Source organism: Onthophagus taurus, chromosome 2 (assembly GCF_036711975.1).
Source record: "Onthophagus taurus isolate NC chromosome 2, IU_Otau_3.0, whole genome shotgun sequence".
NCBI classification, from domain to species: domain Eukaryota; kingdom Metazoa; phylum Arthropoda; class Insecta; order Coleoptera; family Scarabaeidae; genus Onthophagus; species Onthophagus taurus.
In genome coordinates, this window is record NC_091967.1 from 20,669,303 (window position 1) to 20,695,034 (window position 25,732).

General features: G+C 33.8%; 2 protein-coding genes across 3 annotated transcripts; both read right to left on the reverse strand.

The window, feature by feature from the left end:
* Nucleotides 1-2,084: 2,084 nt before the first annotated feature.
* On the reverse strand, nt 2,085-4,040 carry LOC111418499 (uncharacterized). Its single transcript, XM_023051044.2, has 3 exons — nt 3,505-4,040; nt 2,721-3,354; nt 2,085-2,277 (listed from the first exon to the last, which is right to left on the reverse strand). The coding sequence occupies exons 1-3, from the start codon at nt 3,718-3,720 to the stop codon at nt 2,192-2,194; spliced, it is 936 nt and encodes a 311-aa protein (XP_022906812.1). The 5' UTR covers nt 3,721-4,040; the 3' UTR covers nt 2,085-2,191.
* Nucleotides 4,041-4,156: 116 nt separating this feature from the next.
* LOC111418498 (chromodomain-helicase-DNA-binding protein Mi-2 homolog) lies at nt 4,157-25,518 on the reverse strand. Of its 2 annotated transcripts, none has more exons than XM_023051043.2 (9): nt 25,331-25,518; nt 24,746-24,825; nt 24,531-24,656; nt 19,175-19,313; nt 18,093-19,113; nt 17,066-18,036; nt 10,387-13,397; nt 9,973-10,333; nt 4,157-4,912 (listed from the first exon to the last, which is right to left on the reverse strand). In XM_023051043.2, exons 1-9 carry the CDS (start codon nt 25,365-25,367, stop codon nt 4,776-4,778), a joined length of 5,883 nt encoding a protein of 1,960 aa, XP_022906811.1. In that variant the 5' UTR covers nt 25,368-25,518; the 3' UTR covers nt 4,157-4,775. The 2 variants fall into 2 exon arrangements, with proteins under 2 accessions (XP_022906811.1, XP_071050567.1); XM_071194466.1 differs by lacking the exon at nt 25,331-25,518 and adding an exon at nt 25,128-25,289 and having other exon boundaries at nt 24,746-25,076.
* Between the last annotated feature and the right edge of the window lie 214 nt (nt 25,519-25,732).

A 25,732-nucleotide genomic window follows, 5' to 3' on the forward strand; every position in this document is an offset into this window, starting at 1 on the left:
TGCGATTCAGTCGTTGGAAACTATAAAAATACAATTTGATATTTAATATAAGTAGTTGTTTTTTTTATAAAAGTGCTTACGCTTATGTAATCTTTGCTAAGAACTTGGCAAATTGCTGCACATGTATCAGGTATGATTTTACCTAATGACTGAGGTGATATGATTGCAGAAAACTTTAAGTCTTCAAAACACCGACCAGAAGCTAGAAACCGCAATGTCGTTGATAACCTTTCGTGAGGACTAATAGCTTTTCTCATTATCGTATCTTCCTTTTCTATTAGCGGCGTTACTAGATGTAGTAGTTCAATATATGTGTTTTCATCCATGCGCAAATAATTCCTATAGTCATCGACTTCTAACCGTAATTCGTTCAGTAAATTCGCGTGAGAATACTGTTTCCGTTTTTTCAGCCAATTTTTTACCCATTTTGTTCTCTTCCTTTCTTTCTTCTTCTTCACTACTATTGCGATAGCAGTAGCAATTAAATATAAATCATTTTGTCGTATTACATTCATTATAGTAACAAGTCACACCTTTTAGTCACAACTCACTATGAAACTGATACTAAAACTGACAAGTAAATTTGAACCGTGTGTTCCATCATTTTCGTTTCACATTTGCTCGCATGCAAACATGCTTCAGTTTTGCATCACCGTGTATGGGCCCCTTAAGTGTGAGTTCCAGTTTAGTTTACTGTTTAGTGTTACCCCCAGGTATTTAACTTTTGTTTTGGGGTTAATATTTCTGCTTTCAATGGAGGGTGCTTTTATTTGTAGCTTCCTTCACCGAATGAAAGGAACTATTTCGATTTTATTTGGTTTGATGCTGAGCTCATTGCTTCTACACCAAGTACTGGTGAGTAGTAGTAGGGCTTTCCGCATTAGTTGAGTTATGATTGTATCATATTTACTTCGGATTGTGATTAGCAGGTCATCAGCATACACCTGAATCTTGAATCCAGTCTTTGTTAGGTTCTTACACCATTTGATTGTTGACGGATGTATATCTTTTTCGTTTAGAGCCTTCTCTATGGATTTATAGGAGGTGTTATCAAAAATACCCTCTATGTCTATAAAAGCACATAGCTAGTCAAAGCATGGAGAGCAGTAATTGTTGAGTTTGCTTTCTGGTAAGCATGTTGGCTAGGGTGGAGTGGATTAGTGACAAGCATTCCATTCCTAAGGTATTGATTGATTACCTTTTCCATCCCTTTGAGGAGAAATAAGGTTAGGCTCATTGGTCTGTATGCCTTGGGATCGCTGTTTGAACGCCTACCACCTTTAGGTATGAAAAGTCCACCTTTACTTTCCTCCATAGTGTGGGTATATAGCTAAGGCTGTAGCTAGCTATATATAGGGATATTATTACTGGGAGCAGGTCTTCTAAGCCTCCAGGCGATTTTAGGGGCTTGAAATTAGAAATAGCCCACCTTACTCTGTTAGGTGTAAAAATGTTTCCAGCTATGCTGCGAACCCTATCTGATGGAGTGATGTGCGCTGTCTTCTGGTTTTCGTAGTTGACTACCAGCCAGCGTGCCTTAAATGTGGTGCCGAGGTACTTAGGCTTGATTTCGCTTTCGTGTCCGCTACGGTCCACTATTCTTGAGATGATGACCTCTTGAATAGCCTACATTTGGGCTGTTGTGGAGTTCACCTCTGGAAATAGGGAATCTGCAATTCCCATCTTTTTTCCTTCCAACACCTTCTTGAAGCTTGCAGCTGTAAGCTTTTGCCCCTGCGGAAAATTGCCTCCGCTAGGAACGCTACGTCTTTCAGTCGTCGCTCGTTTGGTGTTGTGCTTTCGGAACGAGGTCTTTTAGCCCTCTTCTTCTCCTCACTGATTAGGCTGTGTGGCCTTTGCTTCCTCAAGAGTCAGCTTTTGTTTGAGCAGCCACTTACTTAAGCATTTTCCGTGGCATATTTAGAAGGCAATCCGGATAGGAACGTTGAGCTTTAGCCTCGATTTGAACTGCAGCGCCATTGAAGAAAAAATAAAGGAAAGGTAAATTTAGGAAGGAAACACAAAATACTAGAAAAATCACCAACACAAACACACACAATAATAAATAAAATTAAACAAAAAAATTCATTTGAGAAAAAAGTTTATCTTTATTTCTTTTTAATGAGATTACAAGTTTAAAATAAATTATCACAGAAAAAAATAAATAACAAATTACGTCTTAACATCTTTTTTAATCAAATTCTGCTCCAATTGTTATACTAATACTTCCTGGTAAAATTTCAGTTTGGTGATACCATTTATTTGTATCAATGACAACTAAAAAAATTGAATTAAATGGATCCATGTTGCAAGTTCGGAAGTATATAAAAAAGAAAATAAAAACTTCTTACTTACTAAAATTTTTTTAAATTTATTCGGGACTAGTTTCGAGCCATTAAGCTCATCCTCAGCCAAATGGTCAAAATCACCATTAAAACAGGAAAATCAATATTTGAAACATTTGCAAAATCCTTACACTACATGAATAAAATACTATTTATAATTAAAATTAAACGAAGTTTTACACTTTATATAGATTTATAAATAGTATTTTATGTGTGATTTTGACAATTCGGCTGAGGATGAGCTTAATGGCTCGAAACTAGTCCCGTATAAATTTAAAAAAATTTTAGCAAGTAAGAAGTTTTTATTTTCTTTTTTATAAACTAAAAAAATATTAAAATTGTATACACAGCAAATACTTTCGCAAAATAACTTACTTATTTCACCTGGTTCAACAGTAATCTCCATTCTTTGACATTTATGCATACATTCAGGTGGTGGTGCTAACTTCCAAGTTTTTCTTCCTTTAATTTGAGCTTGCCAAGACGGATATGTAACATCATCGACATGCATATGAGCTCCAGATCCTTTCCCTCCCATAAAAATCCAATTTAACGCGATATTTTCGGATGTTATCGGTAAAAAATACGGGCGATGATAATAAGTTCTTAAAATTTTTCCAGCATCGTCATTACAATTACTCCAACCTATATACCAAGGTTTTGAACCAGGTTCAAATCGAGCACGCTCCGGATTCATGTTTAAAACATCTGATAAAGATTTAAACTCTGTTTTGTATGGAAAAAATTGGCATTCGAGTTTTATATCGGCGAAATTTCCGGTTGATTGATATAAATCTTTGAAAAAATCGAAACTAAAGTAATCAACAGCTTTCCAACCTTTTGTACCATCTGTTATAACTACTGGTTTTCCTATCGATGCGTAATTTTTATCAAAATCATCAGGAGAAACGTTATTAATTTTATCGACGGTCGTTACATTGATGCATATGTCACAATTTACTGGTCCACGAAACACTTTTGTTGTATCAAACGGAAATTCTAAGAAACACTAAAATGTATGAATTCAAATGTGTTATGATGTTTTTCGAGTATCATACAGGAAATGGGATATAAAATGAGTTATTTCCGTCATAAAAATTAATGTATAATGCGATTTTAATAATTTAATAATAAAAAAGATCAAATAATTAGCACTTACCTCATCATCACCTCGTAGCCCCATAAAAAAATAAACCATGTAAGCAAAAATTCCTATAAAAACCATGTATGAAATTTTTCTTTCAGAATTTTCAATTAAATTAGACGTCCCAATTAATTTCTTAACAACATCCAACTTTTTCAACTTTTCTTTTGATACATTACTTTGATTGATTTTCTCGAAAATCGCCAAAAATCTTTTCTCTGCTCTCTCCATGACGCTTGAATGCAAACTGTTTGAAAATTTTCAATCCCGCTCAATGACGATACAAATCCTTATCGCGGTCTTGCGGTTTGCAGCTGGGTGAATTCAATGTTGCGTGACTAATCAGTCAATTTTGCAGCCACCTGTGTCCGATAATGGGATCGTTTTGAGTGCTTCCTATTCGATACCATGTGGGACGATGTGGTGACGGTTAATAACGATCGAAACTTAATCATCTTTACTTCGTTATCACGTTACGAAACTGCATCACTTTAGATTTATTCGGTACTAACGCATTTATAAACGGCTACAAAGTCCGTTGATTAAGCTTATTTGGAATGAGTTATGATTGGTCGTTGGAGTAATTGAGGACGTTAATGGAGAGAAAGTTGATATGAGACCAAACGAGTTTTTTGGGTCAGGTTTAATTAAAAGAAAAATTAATAAAAACCTTTAAGTTATCATATTTTATTACTATTATTAGGGAATGTCCTTGAACAAACCATTTAAAAAAAATCTACCACCACTATAAAGTGGGTAGACTGTACTTAACAAGTGAACTCTATCCTATTATAACTACGTAAAAGTATGCTTGAACGAGAAAAAAATTTGAGGGAGACAAAAAGGCGTTTTTTACGATACATCAGCAACCTCTATACAATATTTTTATAGGACGTTGTAATTCGTTAATATTAAATTGATAAGAGGACAACAATACCTCTCGTCAGTCGTGTTTTCTTTTGCCTGATAAAATATGTATAACCGGAAATAAAACTAAAATTAATACAACCTAAATAACATCGTTAGGTCGTAACTAAAAAATAATAAATAAACTAATACAAAGGTTCTTCCGTCGTGACGAAACGAAAAGGTTCACTTTTTTTTTACTAAATTGGGAAGATTAGCGGGGTACACCGAAGACGAAAGAAATTTTTAGGATCTGAGCAATAGACGAAGGTGTGTCTTGTGAGAGTGTGCATTATTCGACAATTCCAAGTACTCCATTATCTTGTAGGACATCTGTTATTTTTTTACATGTACGAATTATACTGATTTTCTACAATGACCTATGATGGAAATCCGCTTGGAGGTTGCCCTGGGACTGAATACTGGGGCCTATAATTAGCGAAATTCGCTGCTGCTGCTTGGAAACCAACTAAGTTGCCCGCATTAAAACCAGGTGGAAATTGGCTCATTACTTGCGCTAAAAAAATAAACAATTTAGGTAAAAACTGTTATTTGTGTCTACTTGTGTAGTCTCTTATACTATAGTTACATTCTAAAATAACTCAATCTTGCTCACTTTATAGCAATAAAATGTATACTCGATTCCGCTTAATTGGGACACTGGTTAAGAGGATTAACCGCTTATTTGGGACAAATTTCTAAGAACGGAATACAAATTATCTAATTAATGATTGTCTCACGTCTCGTTCAGTCACCACCTCGAGCTTGCCACTTCCGATTAAATCAGTACTTGCGTAGTTAGTGGACGAGGTGTAAATATTACCAGTGCAGTATTAACCCTTGAGTAGTAATGCACGGTCTAGAAGACCGATGAAATTGGTCTTGCGTACCTTTCCACAAGTGTCTGAATGATCTTAGTACCAAAAAACAGTTTCTTCAGTGCAATGTACCTCTGACGTAATAAAATATAATTCACCAAAAGGGAAATACATTTCGCTCTTAGAGTAAGTTTTGTATTGAATTAATTCCATTTTATCACTTTATTCCATTCGTGGTTCAACAATTTGAATTTTATTTTGAGAAAAATTGGGAATGGATTATGAAAAAGAACAAGCAAGATTGCAAAAAGTTATGGATGAGATGTCAAAGATGAAACGGACGAAGTGAGATTTATGAAGGTGATGAAATTCATGATGGCCATGAGCATGAGTTTGCAAGTGATGATGACTTTGAGGAAAATTGTGTTCCAACATTCACAGGGAAAGGATAAGAAAACGATATGGAAAAGATATTTTTCGTTCAGAAATATACGAGCAAGGGCAAAAAACATTATCCGCTTGAAACTAATTGCCGTTTCTCCTGATTTAAGCGAAGTCAAGGAGCCCAAAGAAATTTGGATGCATTTTCTTTTGATGCAGAAATCCTAAATTTGATGGTATTGCATACAAATAAATATTTGGAATCGGTAGCAGATCAATATCGCCCTGCAACTAAGCTTACAGATATTGTAAAAATGGAAGCTCTTCTAAATACTCTACTTTTGACTGGTGTTAAAAACTGTAACCATTTCATCGCAGAAGATCTTTTCAAATTCAATGGTATAGCAACATCTTTGATTCGACGATATCGGGGAATTAGACAAACTAGCAACCAATTAGAGAGTTGTTTGATAAATTCGTAACGAATTGCAAAAGAAATTATAATTTGTCACAATACGTGACAGTTGATGAAAAACCAGAAGCATTTCTTGGTCGCTGCGACTTCCGTGAGTATATCACTAAAACCGAATAAGTATTAAAATTTTTAACTATAATTGTGCAATAGCCAGCAGAAGGTGACAAATCGCCGTATTCTATAGTTTACTCCACATATCTAAAATAAATTCCCAAGTGATATTCGGCGCCAATACAAATAAAAATTACCATCATTTCGTTGAAAAATTTAGCATTGAGCTTGATCAACTGAGTGTACGTGCTGACTGGATGTATTTAACGAAATCTTTGCGTCTAAGAATTTGTGAGATAGAACCACTGGAAGAACAACGTGAAGAATAGAAAAGTCGGTTGAGTGGAAAAACTAAACGAAACATTTTTTTTAAATTTATGCGTACTTCGTTTTATTGGTATAATCGCTAAATTAGGATAAAATGTCGCGGTCCCGATATGTCCTAATTAAGCGGAATCCACTGTAATAGATTTTTGCGGACATTATTAAAACTAGATTAATAATTGGACTGCGTTATGCCTCACTTGACTAACCGACAAATGAATAATGTTGAGAAAAACGGGATTTTCATTTTCATCTCTCTAAAAATATAAGACTTCTCAGAATAGACAGGTTCAAGCTATTGAAAATTGTTTGGTGCCTGTCCATTTTTATCACAGAACACTGATGACAGCTATCACAAGCACACAAACCGTTTGGTCATCGTTACGTTTTACGATTATACAGGTGTTTCTGTAAGTCATGGCATAAATTTAATCACTATAACTAGAGACAAAATGATGATGATTCGTGTAAAAATTTTTGATTTTCGGTTATAGAATTTAACTCTAAACAGTTTCGGCCCTTGGCCATCTTCAGACATTCTACAAATAGATTAACATCTCTCATCTTATCCATTTTACAAACAAGTTTCTTAATATTTCTTTTTGTTTTGTTAAAAAAGTTTACATATAAACGCCGAAATCAGATTATTAGTTACTAATTTACAAAATTACAGTTTAAAAGTTTTAAAATGAAATTAAGGACGAAGTGTTACAAATTTACAGGTTAAAATTTAAGCACACTCTTTTTTAACAAAAAATTCAATATTAAGAAACTTGGCAAAAATTCAAGAATCATGGCTCAGAATCAATGTGGCTTAAAAATTCGACGATTTTTTTTAATCAATGTGAAATGACCCAAAAAACACGTTAAAAATAAAAAGAAAGTGCGGAAAAGTGACTAACACTAGATTAACTTCAGTTTTGACCTCACTTTTGACATATTTGTAATCTTCATTAAAAATCCTTTAAAATGAGTACAAACACGACATATTTATCTTCAATATTAATGAAGTTATGGTCAGCTTCCGGTTAAGAGTGTCAACGTCAATTTTGACATATTTGTAATCGTCGTGAAAAATCCTTTAAAATGAGTCCGAACATGATACGTTTAATTCCAATACTACTCGAGATATAATCAACTTCCGGTTTGAAATGTCAATGTCATTTTGACATATCCTTAATTTTTATAAAATGTCTTAATAGTAGTCACAAAAAAATAATAAAAAACAAAAAAATAAGGTTGGTATTAATATTTAAAAATTAAATTAAATTTGTTACTAACGTAGGATTTAATGTTTTTTATTCTAACTTCTTTGTTTTTTGAGATAAATGGGTCATGTTTTTACTCATTTTAAAGGTTTTTTAATGAAGATGACAAATATGTCAAAATTGACGTTAACGTTTCAAACCGGAAGTGATTGTATTTATTAATATTAATGTTAAATATGTCGAGTTTGGACTCATTTTAAAGGATTTTTTATGAAGTTGACAAATATGTCAAAATTAAAAGTTGAATGTTCAAACTTTTTGGCTTTTTGAGATAAATGCGTCAAGTTTGGACTCGCTTTAAAGGTTATTTTATGAAGATTACGAATATAATAATAAAATTAGAGTAGTCATTGACACTGAAAGTTTTTTTCACGACTAAAAACTCTTAAACTCAAAACCAATTTTGTGATTGTCATAATCAAATTGGCATTAATCAATTATAAATTGTCACTGTTAACAAACTATCTACAAAATGCCTTATATTAAGAAAAAGGAAGCAGCAAACGTAAAACGCCAAATTTGTGCCATTTATAATACGAATTGCGTCTGGTGCAATTTAGCTGAAATTCTTGGCGTTGCAAAAAGAACAGTTGAGATGGGTAAAAAATCAAGAAGAAGAAAAACCAAGAGAAGGAAAACATAAAATAAAAATTACAGATGAACATCGCCGTTTCTTTGAATTTAAAGTTGAAGAAAATCCTAAAATCACACTTAAGCAGGTGCAAGAAACATTACGAAATGAGTATCGGCTTAATGTAAGCAAGGAGTATAGTCGACTACACCTTGATGGCCTCATGTTTACATTAAAACAAATACGTTTTGAACCGGAAAGAACCAACACAAGTCGAAGTGAATACAAAAACATCTGAATACATAAGAAATTTGCTTGAGCTTTAAAGTGAAAACATGCCCATAATCTATTTAGACGAAACAAACTTTCATTTCTTTATCTCGCGATGTCAAGGTCGTTCAAAAAAGGTAAGTCGTTGCACTTTCATTGCTGCCAGTAGCCGGGGAGCAAATGTTCATCTTATCAGATGTACCAGTAGCTTAGGATTGATTTATCATGAATTAAGAAGGGGTTATTTAAAAGAGAAGAGGCTAATGAATTTGTTAGCCAATGCTTAAGGAGAGCTCAAGATAGCTAATGTTCAGTGGCTTTTTTATTGATAATAAAAATATGCTCCTTATCATTGTGGTGTTGAAAAGGTGTTGAAGGACAAGAATTTTTTCATCAGAAACTTGTAAGGCTAAGTCCTTATAGTATTTTGGAGGGAAATGACCAAGGACTTGTCTCAAACAGAGTACAGAATTCGAAAATTAGAAAATATAATTAGGAACAATATTCCAAAAATTAATGTAACTAACTGTAACAGGTTTATAGGCAGAATTCGAAAGCACATCACCTCTATTTTAAACATGGAGGTTGTGATCTTTTGAGTTAACAATATTGTTTATTAATAAGTATAAAATTATGCGTTTAAAACGTTAATCAAGAATCAAAGATTATTTTATTAAATTATTGAATGCCAATTTGATGTTGATTAATGTCATTTCGATTTTGATTAATGCCAATTTGATTATGATAATTGTCAAATTGGTTTTGTTTAATGCCATTTTGAATTTAATTAATGCCAATTTGAACTTGAAAAGTATAGCTCTCGTTCTAGTTTTAGTTCAATAAAAATATACAACATATCTTATATACATAAGCTATACATATACATAAACCCGAATATTAGTTCTAGGTCTACTGTTAGTTCTAGTTTTAGTACAATGAAAATATGCAACATAGCGATATCTTATGCTAACTAGCGCTACCTACCGCTGTCGTTTGTAAAATGAATAAGATGAGAAATTAATCTATTTGTGGAGTCTCTGGAGATGGCCAAGGGCCGAATCGAGTTAGACTTAAATTATATATAAAATAAAAGACAAACATTTAATTTTATACTAACATCTAGAAAACGACACTGGTCCGAAATTATAGGTTCATCTATTTTTTCTATTGTAGAATTTCTTGGTGTGTCTAAGTGTCGGTTCTTAGACGTAGGTTTTTGAATTAGTTTACATATAATTTATAAATTTTGCCAATTTTCTTAAATTTTTTGTTATAACTTTAGTAAGCATTAAATTGAACCCTAGAGTCAATCATCGTTTCCGCATGGACATTCATAAATATCAAATTATTACTTATAGAAACGAATACCTAATTCTTATTTTATTAATGAAAAGTTAAAATATTAATAAAATGTCTTACTTGCACTTGGTGTGGTACTCGAAGAAGTAGCAGCCAATCGCGACAAAATACTCCTTTCAGACATTTGCAGTCGTTGAGCAACTGGTGGTATCCTAGCCAATGTGGCCGGTAACCTTGAAACATCCGATTTCATATCGGAAAGTAATTCCTCCAGTTGGTTCAACACTTTATGCAACACTGCATTGGCCGGTTTGTTACCAGCCAAAGATTCTTTGCTAAGATGTTGATGCGATTCCGCTAAACATTCGACCTCCGCGAATCGAGCGTTTAGTGACATCGCCGGATGGTTCGGATCTTGGGTAAGATTCAAGTAAGCAGCTCGGCGGAGTTGTTCCTCGATGACCAGAGCTTGTTCCAGAAGCTAAATGAGATTATTTTGTTTAAAAGTGTATAATGAGATTGTGTAAAAGCTACCTTAAATCTTCTTGCCAAAAACTTGTTCTTAATCTCGAGAAAATTTCCTTTGCCAACATCCATTTTAAACGGTTCATTTATGATTGCGAATCGTGAATCGCCTTGAATGTCTTGCCATCGGCCATAACCGTGGGTTACTATTCCCGCAAGTAACCAATAGTCATGTCTTCTGTGCCAAATTTCATATTCTCTTCCAGGAACGGCAGCTTTTTCTTCGTTCAACCACAAAGTATGTAATTCAGTGAAGCCCCCATCGGCGATATTAAACATGAATTTTCTTTTAGCAGCTGATGATTCCTCTCCGTCTTCACCTTTTTCCTTCTTTTTATCATCACCAACCACAACAACGTCATCTTCGTCTTCTTTCTTTTCAAGTTTGACTTTTCCATCATCTTTTTTCTCATCTTTACCATCGCCGTCTTTTTTCTCATCGTCTTTAGTAGCTTCTTTTTCTTGGTCTTCTTTTTTAATTTCTTCCTCCTTCTTTAATTCGCCATCTTCAGATTTGTTCTCTTCTTTATCTTTTTCGGATTTAACGTCGCTTCCTTGTTCGCTTTTAGCTTCACTGGTAGTCGATTCAGTTTCCGCTTTAACGCTATCTTTATCTTTGTTGTTGCTTTCTTCATCGGCTTTTTTGTCAGCTGTATTATTTCCTTCTTCTTGAGTTGTTGTAGTGGTCGATGATGTTGATGGTTTTTCTTCTGTTTTTTCACCTTCTTCTTTATCTTTTTCTGGTTCTGTTTGAGCAGAGGGAGCTGGACTCGCTGCTGCACTTGTAGCAGGAGTAGCACTAGTACTTGTTGTGGCACTTTTCGGGGTTTCGGTATCGTTAGTTTTCTCAACGGTTGGTTTTGTATCGGTGGTAGCTTTGCGAAGAGCTTCCGGCATACTATACTCACCGTTTATATGTTCGAATTCTTGTACTTTTTTCCTGATAAGTGACATAACACCGATTCTAGTTAAAACATGTTGACGACTAAGGCCTTCTCTTGGAACGCCGTCGGCAAAAGTTTCCGCATTATCTGCTCCAGGTTCGCAAAGATGGCGCATAAACAACGAAACGTACGCTTTGAAAATTTTCTCAGATTTTCCGCGTAAATCTCGGACAAGCCATTGCGAGTTGAAAGCGTCTTGAGGGGGCATTCCGTATCGCATAATAGCGTTTAAGAATGCTTTACGTTGTCTCGCATTGAAACCTAATACTTCAATGTTGCCTCCAACTCTAGCTAATAGTGGTGGAAGTGGTCTATCGCGCTCATCTTTTCGTTCCATTCTTCTTCTACTACGTCGACTGAGATCATTGTTTTCGTTCTTTTCATCGAAATCGTCGTCTTCTTTATCTTCATCAGAACCAGCAGAAAAATCTGAATTGTAATCAGATATGTTATCCTGCCAGTTGGTATCATCTCTTGTATCGGTCGTCATTCCTCCATCATTATAATTAACGACTTTGCGTACACGTTTCCCTTTACCCAAAGTTCTTGCTATATCTTCTTGTTGTTGTTCATAATGATGTCTTAATAATTTTATCCAATAAGCGGGGTCTGTATTCTCAGCTTCCAATTTAATAATTTCTGTATCATTTTCTTCCTCGTTATCACCTTCTTTAGTTACATAACTTGCCACTTTGAATGAACTTAAATATTCGTTCGCCCAATTTTCTTTTTGTTCAATACCTTCTTTTGATCTATCTAATAATTCGGTGATGGCTTTATCGTCGTAGTGGATGGCTTCGTCTTCTTTTCCCTCATCCTCTTTAAATAATTCTTCTGTACCAAAACGAAGAATGTCGTCTAATTCTTGTTTGGTGAAATTGGCACCTTTTCCGCCCATTCCAGGTCTTACAACTAAATGAGTTAACATCATTTTGCGTTTAGCGACTTGAGTAACACGTTCTTCTACACTATTACGTGTGACGAAACGATAAATCATAACTTTGTTCGCTTGACCAATACGATGAGCTCTTGAGAACGCTTGGATATCATTGTGAGGATTCCAATCCGAATCATAAATAATTACTGTGTCGGCTGTTGCTAAATTAATACCTAAACCACCCGCTCTGGTTGAAAGAAGGAACACAAATTGAGGAGCTCCAGGTGCGTTGAAGCGATCTATCGCTTCTTGCCTAGAAGACCCAGTAATCGCCCCATCAATACGTTCGTATTTATAACCTTCCCCTTCCAAATAATCTTCTAAAATATCTAACATTTTAGTCATTTGAGAGAAAATTAAGACTCTGTGTCCTTGTTCTTTAAGCTTTTTAAGCATTTTTGACAATAAAACTAACTTTCCTGCTGCTTTAATTAAACATTGCGTTTCGTAATTTCCATGTGGACCTAATGGGGCTTCTTCAGAAGCAGCGGGAAATAAGTACGGATGGTTACAACATTTTTTCAAATCCATCATAATGTTTAATAAAGAAACCGATTGACCTCCACCTTTAGGATTTAAAGCTTCAAAGTTTCTCGTTAAAATGTATTTGTAATACTTCTTTTGCATAGGCGATAACTCAACCCTCACAATAAATTCGGATTTCGATGGCATATTCTTTAACACGTCCGCTTTTAATCTACGCAACATGTGCGGCCCTAAAAGCTCGTGTAACTTCTTTACTTGATCCTCTTTCGAAATATCGGCAAATTCATTTTGGAACGAGGCCAAATCGTTAAATTTCGAACTGTTTAAGAAATTTAACAAGTGGAAAAGTTCTTCCAAATTATTTTGCAATGGCGTACCGGTCAATAACAGTTTATATGCGATGTTATAATTGGCTAATAAACGGAAAAATTTCGATTGATTGCTCTTTAAACGATGAGCTTCATCTACGACTAAAACCGCCCAATCTATCGAACCCAAACACGCAGAATCTATTGAAATTAACTCGTAACTTGTTAAAAGGACGTTAAATTTTATTGTACTTGAGCGGATTTTTGATGCACGACTTCCACGTACTGCACCTTCTTCAAAACTTAATTCATTTTCACGTATTACTGCTCTTGAATCTTTATCACCTATAAAAAATTTAAAAATTATCAATAATACAAAAAGTATTGTATTTACAAACGCCTGGATGTATGAGTTTATTTTACTAAACACATCTTATATACGGGGTTGTCATAAAAGTCTGGCATCCTAATTTTGTGATATTATAACTTTGTTTGTTAGACTCTTGCAAAAATCCAAAGGATTACTATGTGCGATTTCAGGTAGATTTCATCATAGACTGTGACACGATTTTGAGGCTGAGCCAGGCCGGGTGACTCGGAAGGAGATCGGAAAAATCACTGGAGTTTCTCGTAAACTGGTAACATTGAGGATCGTCCCAGAAGTGGAAGACCAAAGACAGCCCTGAACTTCACGGTCTGCCAAAGTTCCAAGAAGAGTCTCAGAAAAATGGCTAAGGAACTGAGTAGGGGCGTATTCAGGAGGGGCAATTGCATTAATCAGACGCCAGTACTAATCATCTATTTCAAACGCCAGTACTATACAGCCTATTATAAACCGTATGGGTATAATTGAAAATACGTACAATTTTTTTAATACACTAAAGCGCCAAACTGTCTTAACCGAAAAAACCAATGAGTTAAATTCCACATAAAGATGAGACAAATTGAAACATCTGTGTCCCACGCGATGGATTCAACGACAAGATTGCATTGTTGTAATGAAAGAACTGTTAAAGTCCGCAGTTTCTGCTCTAGAAGACATTCTTTAACTTCTTCCGAATTTATGTTGTCTCTTTTAGTTATGGAAGTCGTTTTTCCATACACACTACCCTTCTCAAAATTACTTCAAATGATAAATACCGACTTGTTTCAAGCAATTTCCCTTGCAAATTGTATAGAAGAACTAAAAAAACTGCTAAACAATGTTGAGACATCTTTTAACAATATATTTCTGGGAGGAAACCAGTTGATGTGGAATATATTTAGAGAAGAATTGAAAAGACCAAGACTTGTACTTAGACAAAGAAATAGAGCAAATTTTGAAACAGAAACTACAGAAAAATATTACAAAACATCAGTTTTCATTCCATTCTTAGACAACGTCATAATGCAATTAGATGAGAGATTTATTGCACACAAAGATATCTTAATAGCCTTTGGATGTTTAGTTCCATCATGAGAAAAAATTGAAAATTTAGAGGGCAACTATTAAAATTTGAACAGCTAATAGAATTTTATAAATATGATTTAGATGACGTCTCAAAACTTGTTGCAGCTGGTGAATTTACAGAAGATTTTACAATAGTTTACTAGAAGAATTTCCCAATTCTCCTTTAAATACATTATCAATTTGTGATTCGATTATCTTTACTCATATTTATTTGTTGAAAATTTTGTGCACCTTCCAGTAAGCACAACTACTCAGAACATTTTCGACTCTAAAACTGTTGAAAACATATTTGAGAAATATTATAAGTGAGAATAGGTTAAATGGAATAATGCTATTGTATATTATATTTATTCTTCAATAACAATTACCCCCGAAGAAGTGTTGGATGAACTTCAAAAGAAAAGAAGAAAACTAGGTTTTGTTTTGTTGATGTATCAGTAAAAATATACAGAGTGTCTCACGTACCTGGTTCGTTAGAACACTTTCAGGTTCCACTATTCGTAGAGATTTGAATACCATGGCTTGTTTGTTCAGAACTTTCGATCTAAAATATTTTCAAGAAGACCGCCACTTCTCGTCTAGCGGAAGTAGACCATAACTTCGTTATTTTTATGGAATGCTATGGTTTTTATTACACCTTTTAATTGTACGTAAAAAAATATGTTGATTTTCAAAAAAGTTATTCAGTTGTAATCTAAGTGGGTAACATCCATTATACGCAAGTTGAATACTATACTTTATCAACTATTTAATTTTGAAAAAAAAAATCAAAAAAAGAAAAAAAAAACTTGATAGACATTTCAGACATAACCTCAATATAAGAAAGCTGTCATTTCTGTAATATTTTATTTTTTGATTTGTAAGTCGTGTCAGAACTGTGGAATAATGGCTTCATTATTCAACACTTTGTCAGTCATGCAAGTAATGCGTGTCATTACCTGTCAAAAATCAAATGTATAACGAATAGATAATTCAATAGTTGTAGATAAATTTATTTTTTAAATAAATTTTTGCTTAAAGTTTTAACGTCAATGTGACACAAATTCAATGTTACTAACTGTAACCAACTTCACAACAATTTGTCAAAATTAAATGTCAATTTTATAAAACGTCGTTTTCTTTACGAAAATTAATTAATTTATGCTTAAATCATACGAAAAAAGGAATTTGTTTAGGTTTTTTTAATGTCAAACATTTAGAAACTGCTAAAAAATTGAATTAAATTGACGGTTTTTGAAATTTTAACGTTTCAAATAATTATTATTAGTCTGTCAAGTTGGTTACCCGTGAATAATGATTATTATTCACCGCTATTATTCACTCCGTGAAAAATGACTACCCTTTTGTTTTAGAAAACTCATTCATAAGGTATATATTATAAGGTAGTCGTGGACAAATATTGTTATACTATAAATATGAAACCGAAGACAGTAGAATCTAACAGGACCGTTACATCGATTGCTGTTTTATAGCCCACCACAGGTTGCCCGTACTTTACGTCATAGTAGTTGCCACGCCCAGTTAACTGTCATTGAGTTCTATGCGTTTGCTGTGTTTTTAGAAGTTATATGATTAAGACGTCTAAGAAAACAAACCTTCAATACATCTACAATATACGATGTAACCTCTAAAAATACACAGCAAACGCATAGAACACAATGGATACTGTTAGATTTTACTGTCCTTGTATGAAACAAATTTTATTCCAAATGTCATTTAAATGAAAAGTTACTACATTTCAGTCATGAATCGGTGTTTTGCCACCCCTCCAGTAGTCTTTCTGGATACGTCACTGGAACGGAGTATCAACCTTGAATCTGTGCACAAGATCGTCAAATATCGCGCAAGGAACGTTTGGAGTTTCATAGCATTAAGATGCTACACTCACACTTTGACGGAACAGATGAAGGCGACACAACGCTTCTCACTGGAATTCAAAGACTCTATTCAACCTTTGCCAAAACGGCAGGATTCTCTCGCGAACGGTTCAGGAAGAGATTGAGCTTCCAAAGGAATCATGGAAAGGATCATGCCACTCAGGTCATGGTTTGGGTCAGAGTAGATTTTTGTAGATCAGGGAGTCTAGATCAACTCTCAGAACTACCTTGATGAGATTCTGATGAAGGAAATGTTTCCTTGGAGGCAGTCCCATTTCAAAGGACGTCCCTGGACACTGGCTAAGGTGGTTCAGCAGTGGTGCCAGACCAATTTTCCAGCCAAGATCACCTCCATAGAGTACCCCCTCTCCCCATAAGAATTTCGACAGATTAAATCGCGTCCATCAGAAGGTTCCACAACATTCCACAGGCGTCTGTGGACCTGTATGAAGGCGATAAGTGGATACTTCAAACTTTGATTGTACATTATAGTTTTTTAATGTGTGAATTAAATGTATGTTGAATTTAGTATCTCTATGTGATTTCAGACTTTTGTGACACCCTATAGCTGCTGTCGTTTTATTCATAAAAATGTTGTAATATTTAGTTACAAAATTGTTTTAAGATTGACCAAAAATAAAATCATAATTCCCCAGAATTCTAATTTTAAACTATAACATACTTACCAACATAAGTGATACAATAAAAATCAGGTGCCCACAATTCAAATTCTCTTTCCCAATTAATAATGGTAGACAACGGTACGCTAACTAAAAATGGCCCTTTGCAATGTCCTTCTTTGTATAAAGAGTACAAAAACGTAATCGTCTGAATAGTTTTTCCTAAACCCATTTCGTCGGCTAAAATGGTATCGATACCTTGTCCCCAAGAATATCTTAACCAATTTAGACCTTCCAACTGATAATTATGCAATTGCATTCCGGATTCGCTTAAGTAGTCAGGTTGCCTGTCGTATTTTTTCTTTAAATCAGTCGTTGGTTTATCGGGTGGTGGAGTATATCTTCTTGGAGTAGTTCGATCATCTTCATCCAAGACTTTTTCCCTTTGACTTTTCTTTGGTTTACCTTTTTTACTTTTCTTTTCGTTGCAATAAGCGGCGCGTAAATCCATATAATATTCAATTGATTGTTTTAAACCGGGAATATCATCATTTTCTTCTTCCCATGTTGCTTGATCATAAGATAATTCCCTCCATTTCACCAAATACAAAATGCGATCTCGCATTGTTCTATGATTAATCACACGATGGACAACCAACCATTCTGGTTTAACGCCATATTTATAAAAACGTTCTTCTAAATCTTCGTCTTTTATACTTCCCATTGCCATAAGACGTTTATGGCGATTGTCGGCTTCATCTAAAGGTTCTTCAAGCTTCGGTGGATCTTCCATATCGAATTTGCGGATGTAATTACGGAACATAAGAGGATGGTGGACGTCCAATTGAAGTTCTGTTACCCAAGAATTATGCCAATGAGACATTTCCGCCCATTTTACAAAGAACTCTCTGTGTTTCTTTGGTTTTGATGGCTTTTTCGCTGACGTTGAAGCGCCTTCTTCTTCTTGAATTGGTTCTTCTACCCATTTCCAAGTAAGTATCTTTGAAACTTTACCAGGAAGCACAGGACAACTACATCTAAAGAAAGAAATAACAAATAAGGAATTAAATATAAAAAATTGTTAATTCATTACCTTGGACATTTCCAATCACCATCTGGAATATCTGATAATGGTGGATTTAAACAATGAGTATGATAAGCAGAAGGACAAGAATCACAGCAAAGTAATTCACCACCATCTTTACAAACTCTACAAAATTCTTGATGTTCATCATCGTCTTGTTCCGCTGGACCTTCATTTTCGCAATGTGGACAACTCCACTTGCCTTCAGGGGTCTCTTCAAGTTCGGGATCCAAACAAACTAAATGATACGCTCTTGGGCAAGTATCACAAAGGATAATTTCACCACCTTGTTGACAAACTTCACAATAATCTTGATGTTCATATTGTTCTTCACCGTCAGCTTTTCCAGGACCTTTAACTTTCCTTTTCTTTTTACTCTTATTGCCGATCTTCGTCTTAGCTTTACGTTTAGGAGGTGGATTTTCATCAACCGGTTCTGTAACTGTAACATTTGTTGTTTCTTCGTCTTTCTTTGCAACCGGAACTTCTTCCGCAGCTTGTAGCATTTGTTCAAACTCAGCATCTGAGTCTCTATCTGATCCATTAGGCGTCCCATCAGCTTCTTCTTCCGAACTTCCGCGTTTTCTTTTCCCAATTTTTATTTTCAAAGTAGGAACTTTACTTTGTTTTTTCGTCTTTTTCAATCTAGAACTTCTTTTCTTTTTACTTTTACTGTCATCATCATCGTCCTCTTCTTCTTCATCATCAAAAGTTTCATCAATTTTCGGGGCTTCTTTAGACGCCCTTGATCTACTAGGTTTTGAATATTCTTGTTCGGCAACTGCTGAAGTTTCTTGAATTTCTTGTTGAAGATGAGGATTCATTGTAGAAAATTCCCTCCATTTAGCGGCGACCAACATCATCAATTTCGACATGGGCACTTTTGGATTTTCTTTAGCCAATAAAGGACGAACGTGTTGTTGAAATAGTTTGTATGTAGTGAGATTCTGATAATCCGTTTCGGAATATTCAAGTTCAACGTCTGTCAATCCAAACGTTGAGCAAACTTCTTCAATTGTAGGCATTCCAGCTAATTATAAAAAAATTGTATTAAATATAAATGGTTGGTGAATTTTCTCTTTTTAATGTACCTCCTCCAGATGGAGCACCAGATTCTTGGATTGGCGTTGGTGGTGCTGAGTGTTTCGTCGAACCTCTTTTCCTACCTTTTTTGCTACTTGCTCCTGCATAATCTGAGTCGCCATTGTCTTCTTCTCCAAATTCACTCTCCTAGAAACAAAATAAGAAACACTAAGTAACAAAAAGCGGAGCAGTAAATTATGGATTTTAATTTTGGTTTTCATTCTTTTATTAAATGTACAATTCGTTCGAAGGTATCAAATAATTTCAAACAATTTCTTTGTTTATTTGGCCCATTATTTTTAAAACACCTGTAATTAAATAATGTAAATTTACTTTTTCTGATTAAATTTAAGCTTTAATTTTAAATTAACTTTTTTTCATTGTGTTTAGATTAGATTAAGTTAGATAAAAGTTGCTATTTACTGAAATTAACAATATCAGTGTACATTACATCATATTTGCATTGACATTTTATTTTATTTTTGATAATTTTTTTTTAATTAGAAGGATTATTTTCTTGAATTTAAATTTAATGCCTCTCAAATATTATCCCCTCATCATAAATCATTAATACCTCTTATTTATTCTAATGCATATTTCCTGAAGACATCCATGAAGCAATCTTATATATTAGTATATAGTACCAAAACTATCAAGTTTTAGCTTTAACAAAATGGTGCAAATATTGAATTGAAGTATTTTACAACATTTTTCTGTTGAACCTTATAATCCCATATTTATTTGTGAGTTGTGCAGGAGACATCTGATAACCTTTTCTATCAATTTTAGTTTCTTCTTCAATCCACCATTATAAATTATCTTCTGCACCTTTATTAGTTAACCAAATCGATTTTCCTTCGGGCATTGTTTAAATAGGGTTTTAGTAAACTAGTAGTTTTTGAACTGAACATTAAACAGTTACAGTTACACTTTTATTTTGTGCATATGCAAGTGGAGAAAATACAAAACCAATGTTAATATATCGACGAGCTTTAAAGAACATGGACAATGAAGCACTTCCTGTTTTTTTTTCGCGAGCTAACTCAAAAGTTTGGATGACTTCTCAGGTATTTATTGAGGGGTATAAAGAATGTTGCGTTAAAGAAGTGGAGAGTTATCTAAAATCCAAAAATTTAACATTTCACGTTTATTGATATTGGATAACGCCCCATTTCATCCACTGGATGCTCTCAAATTAGCTCACCCATGTGTGGAGGTGATAAATAACAATACAACATCCTTGTTACAACCTTTAGACCAAGGCGTTATAAAAGCTTTTCACACATTCAGTTTTGTACATGAGAACTTACAAAATGACATTTTTCTCTCAATAAAAGATGTTTGCAGTTATACAATATTGACCATGCAGTTACATGTATAAAACTTGCTTTAAATGGCATTAAAGTATTAACCGTGAGTAATGCATGGAAAAAACTGTTAAAAACTTGCACAAAGTGCAAGTGAAGTTGATGAGGCAATAGACAGAGCTGTCCTTTCTGCACGGTTGCTACTGGGAGATGATTTTCAAACCATTGTAGCAGCTGATATCGAATCTCTCGTCAATGATCAACAGGAAGAGTTGTCCAGTGCAGACTTAAAAGCGCTACTAATAGAAAATGAACCAGGAACAGATGAAGAAGATATTAATTCCCCATGTAACGAATTAACGTTGAAGGAACTTAATTTATTTATACAAGAAGCTAATAATGCTGCTGGAAAGATAAAAGAACATGCTAATGTTATATGTTTTTTTTATATTTTAAATAATTATAATTATTTTAGTGTATTAGATCTGAATACAAAAATTATTGCAAAAACTACAGTCGTTTTATTTTGATATTTTAAGATGAATGCTATAGTTTTTATTATACCATTTAATTGTACGTAAAAAAATAGATTAACTTTGATGCGTTTTTAGTTTTCGAATTATTTTGGTTTTAACCTTTTTTTTGGTAAATTTCAACATGCTCTTTAAAATCCCATATCTCAGCCAACGTTCATTTAAAAAGATCTACATTGCCACGATTACTCTTCAGATGCTGTTAAATAGATTGTCATTTGTTGCATCGGAGTATCTTATACAGGATGGTCAAAAATTGAATTACTGTTTCGCTCTATTCAATGGCGAGAAAGTCGAAAATTTTAAATGGAACGCCTCATATTTTTTTAGCCTATCAGAAAGGGCATTTAATTCTCCACAAATTATCTATAAACATTCATATACCTATTTATTGTAGTTTGCCTCATATTTGAAAATTTATTAAAACATGCACGAAATGCAGGTTTCTTATTAGAAAGTTATGGAATTTTGACAGTTTTTGGTCCATGTTTGTATTATTGTTGTCATTAGTTACATTTGACGACTGGTGTAAGTCATTGAACATTATGGTAGATTATTCCAACGCCGATATTTGAAATTCATTTTGTATTGATGGCGAAAGTAATAAACTTTTGGACAGGACGTGTCGAACACTTAATGAGATGCCTAACAAACCTAACGCCCATCACAAGGAAAAGTTTCAAAAACTTGATAAAGATTTTCTTAGTTCTGGACATATCGAGACCAGTGTTGTTAAATACCCGGGTATTTATTTTCAAGGGTAAATTTCCTGGATATATACCCGGGGGTATTTACCAGAGATGGGTATTTAGAGATATTTATAAAATTTAATTTAAATTGAGTCGATGGCAGTCTTGCAAGCACTTCAAGAATGCAGAGTCGATTATCGATATACCAAACTTATTTATAACATCTACAAGAATGCTACAACGACGGTAAAATTGCATGAAAGTACTAAAGAGAGTAGAAGTAGTAAAGTACTGATCGTAAGTAAAGCAAGACGATACAATGTTGAACCCAAATTGTTCATCACAGTCCTGGAGAGTACATTTAAACAACTGGATTTGAACAATTTGGATATGGCACACTAGACTAAATATCTATATATGTGTGCATTTTTCAAAAAAACATAATTATCTCCCAAACTATTAATGTTAGGTATGGGACGTATGGGATATAAAAGATGTAGACTGAGATACCGAAGACGACTAAGTAATAAAATATGGGGTGTGCCATTTAAAAAAATTAAGTTATGGTACTTCCAAAGTTCGAAAAGTTAACTTGCCATAGTAAAGTGTCCAAACGTTCTAGACAGCCGTTCTCGGCACCAAAACATACTCCATCACGTTGCTTAAGCATGTTCTGAATCCTAAATTGATATGCCAAAAATCGAGTGTTCTGATTTTTTGAACAAATCTGCTGGAGCAGATTTTTCTAGAAATATTCGAATAACTCGAGAAGGGCCGAATCAAATTGCAAAAACTAAAGTTTTTTTATAAGCTTTATAAGCCTTGAAAACAGATAAATCCAAATATGTGAAAATATACAGGGTGTTCCATGAAAAAAAATAAAATAGGTGACGACTTCCAGTATAACCGGAAGTCCTGTATACAGATACACGGTAGTTCACTTTTTAATCGGGAAACTTTACTAAGACGTAGTACTTGTCAAAATAACACAAGTTTTTTATATAAACATAGGGTCGCAACTCTTTTGTTTTCGAGCTATGAGCTGTCAAAGTTGAGCCAAAAATTTACATTTTATCTTCTATTTCGGGTATGAGTAAACCATAGAATTTGAAATTTTGTATGTATGTACTACTAGTTAACATCTTATTTTCAACCATACCTTAAACTTCTCTAGCGCCCTCTAAGGGGATGAAATTCACAACCCCTTTGATTTTTTTTATAACAACTTTTTAACGCCATAGAATATTAACATAAAAAAATACGGGTTGTAAAGCTTATTCATTATTGGTACTTTTTTGTCTCTTTAGTTTTTTCCTTAAAGATAATAGTTTTAGCGTAAAAAAATAAAATATGCTACATTGTACAGTAAAGCGCTGCTTTTATTAAAAAAAAATTTTCTTTATAGCTGGCTATGGAAGTTGTGCACTTACTAGGATCTAGTACTAACTAAATAACACCTATTAATTGTGATTTTCATAAGAAAAACCATAAATAAGATGAATGTCTGTCTGAACAAATTACGTTGTTTTAAACAATATTAAAAATTGTCAAAAATTATTAATAATTATCAACAATTATGAGGATTCATTGTAAATACAACTTACAAATTCTCAGAGCCAACTTTTAGAATAATATTAGCTAAACATGGCGGCACATAGCGGTACATGGCAAGATATTTTATTTTTTTTCCATGGAAACTATTAACTTTAAGAAAATACTAAAGAGACAAAAAAGTACTATATTGGCAAGTACTACATTTTAGTAAAGTTTCCCAATTAAAAACTGAACCACCCTGTATATACATTTTCCCATTTATAGTAAATTGCCAAATGATATGTGAACTCTGAGCTCAGTTTAAGCAGCAAGAGGGGGAATAACATCTGATGCTAGAATATTTACAGTTTGCATGTTGGAAGGCAGTATAAATTTTTACTTTAGTTGATTAAGTACTTTATAATTCATTTTATATGCCTTCTTTTTTCTTTCTCTTGTTTTTTTTGCTTAATTTTTATTTTTTTGCAACCAACTGGGTTGGTATGACCAGACATTGTCTGGAACCCGCCCATTGTGTTCCTTCTTTAATTTATATTATGAAACAAAATAGAGTGTTATATGTATTTGTGGAAAGCACTATAAAAATATATTATTATTATAAATATGAATTCAACCATGATGTAACACATTTTAATATATGTTGAGCTGGTTTTAATAAATATCTCTATCAAAATATCATAATTGTGTCCCAAAATGGTATTACTTGTGATTTTATCACTACTTAAAAATATTATATGTTAATATTATTAACATACTTGGTGTCTTCAGTAACTGTATAATATGGCTTAAATAAATTATAAGTAATTAACTTTAAAATCTTGCATTATCCTAGTTGAGCCTAGAGGCCATAAGTTTAAATTTAAACCTGCAATCTAATTGTGATTCATTGTATTACCCTTTAATCAAGTTAAAATCAACATCCTGTTAGTACTAATAAAAATTTTAAAGACTTTACATTTTAATGTTGATACAGGCGAAAATGTGTTTTTTCATGTTTTTGTAATTTGGCGGGTTTGAAAAGTTTTGTCTGAAGAAGTTGACATAACCTCCCAAGGTTTATGAATTTTTTAAATGATTAATCCTCACTTTTTGTTTTATTATTTTAACATCCTAAATTAATTCAGCTACGCAAAATGGCGAATTTTTTAATTAAAATATGCGTTTTAGAGGTGGTTATAAACTTATAAAACACCTAAAAAATAATAATTTGAGTTTAAAAATTAATTATGAATGTTAATAAGCACTTGACTTGTTACATAACTCAAAAAAAAAATTACTTACATCTCCCGAATCATTCTTCCTTTTTTTCTTTTTCTTTCTACCCCTTTTCTCTTCGCCCTTAGCTTTTCTTTTCTTTCCCTTCTTCTTTTTTCTGTTATCATCAGGGTCGTAATCATCATCTTCTTCCTTAATAAATGCAAGATTAATTAGAAAAAAAAATTTTTTTTGATACTTTTTTTAATATTTTGATAATTTTAGTAATTAGAAAAACTTACTGCTTTGGCAGGCGCTTCATCGGATTCAGGCGAGTTCTCTAATTGTTCTGCGACACCCTCCTCGGCCGGCTCTTCCTCCCCTACAACGGACATGTCAATATCATGTGCTCAACATGTGGACAGTGGTCAACGACGAGACGAGGGAAAATTTAAAAACGCCACAAGTAGCGCCAAAAAAATTTTTGCCGGCACGCCGAAACAAGAATTCCTTAATTATTCGCGATCTGCCAATCTCTTTGTTTGATGGCCTCCATTTTGTTAAGGGTCAGGATATGCTCGCGCGCTGTCACAAAAATAATGAAAACCTCCCCCCACCTTCACCTCCTCTTGCCTAATATACGATTATCAGATAATAATTACTACCATTACTTTGGATTGTTACCTATTTTTTTTATAAAAAAAACCCACAAATCTAATCACTCGTTTTAATTAAAAACGAAATCTTTTGCGTAGTTATAGTTATTAGGGATTATTTCGAAAATATTGGAAACCACATGAGTTTTTGAAGTCGGCACACTACGCTGACTCCACACACACACACAACGTCTCGCTCTCTCGTCGACAACCTAAACAAAACAAACTTACCGGCGAAAGATTCCTCTACTTCCTCATCTGAAGCCATCGTTCGAGATCACAACCGTTGATTTAAGTCAACAAAATATGCAACAACGCGAATTTACACATAAAAAATCAACGCGAATCAATCGGAAAACCTCAAAAACGGTAGCGGTAGATTCTTTTCACCAGTCGTCTAGTTGTTCTTTACCCCCACTACGCTTTTTCCACTAGAAAACTAGGGACTTTTACGCTTGCGCAGATTAGAAAATGCTATCGTGTCCGTAACGTACTTCTTGTTCAATTCTTGCACTATCCTTTTCTTACACGTTATTTTATGAATCGCACACGATGTTCCATCTTTATCTTTCATGTACATTTAAAATGTGCATTACGAAATGCGCTTTTCGCATGCACAACCAAATTTATCGA

Excerpts from the sequence above, each read along its gene's own strand:
- LOC111418499 (XM_023051044.2), bottom strand. The coding sequence starts at position 3,720 with ATGGAGAGAGCAGAGAAAAGATTTTTGGCGATTTTCGAGAAAATCAAT. Across the intron at positions 3,355-3,504 it reads GGCTACGAGGTGATGATGAG|TGTTTCTTAGAATTTCCGTT; the intron begins GTAAGTGCTAAT and ends CATACATTTTAG. Across the intron at positions 2,278-2,720 it reads TGTTGAACCAGGTGAAATAA|TTGTCATTGATACAAATAAA; the intron begins GTAAGTTATTTT and ends CAATTTTTTTAG.
- LOC111418498 (XM_023051043.2), bottom strand. The coding sequence starts at position 25,367 with ATGGCTTCAGATGAGGAAGTAGAGGAATCTTTCGCCG. Across the intron at positions 19,314-24,530 it reads GGAAGAATGATTCGGGAGAT|GAGAGTGAATTTGGAGAAGA; the intron begins GTAAGTAATTTT and ends TTTTGTTTCTAG. Across the intron at positions 4,913-9,972 it reads GAGTACCACACCAAGTGCAA|CGCAAGTAATGAGCCAATTT; the intron begins GTAAGACATTTT and ends TTATTTTTTTAG.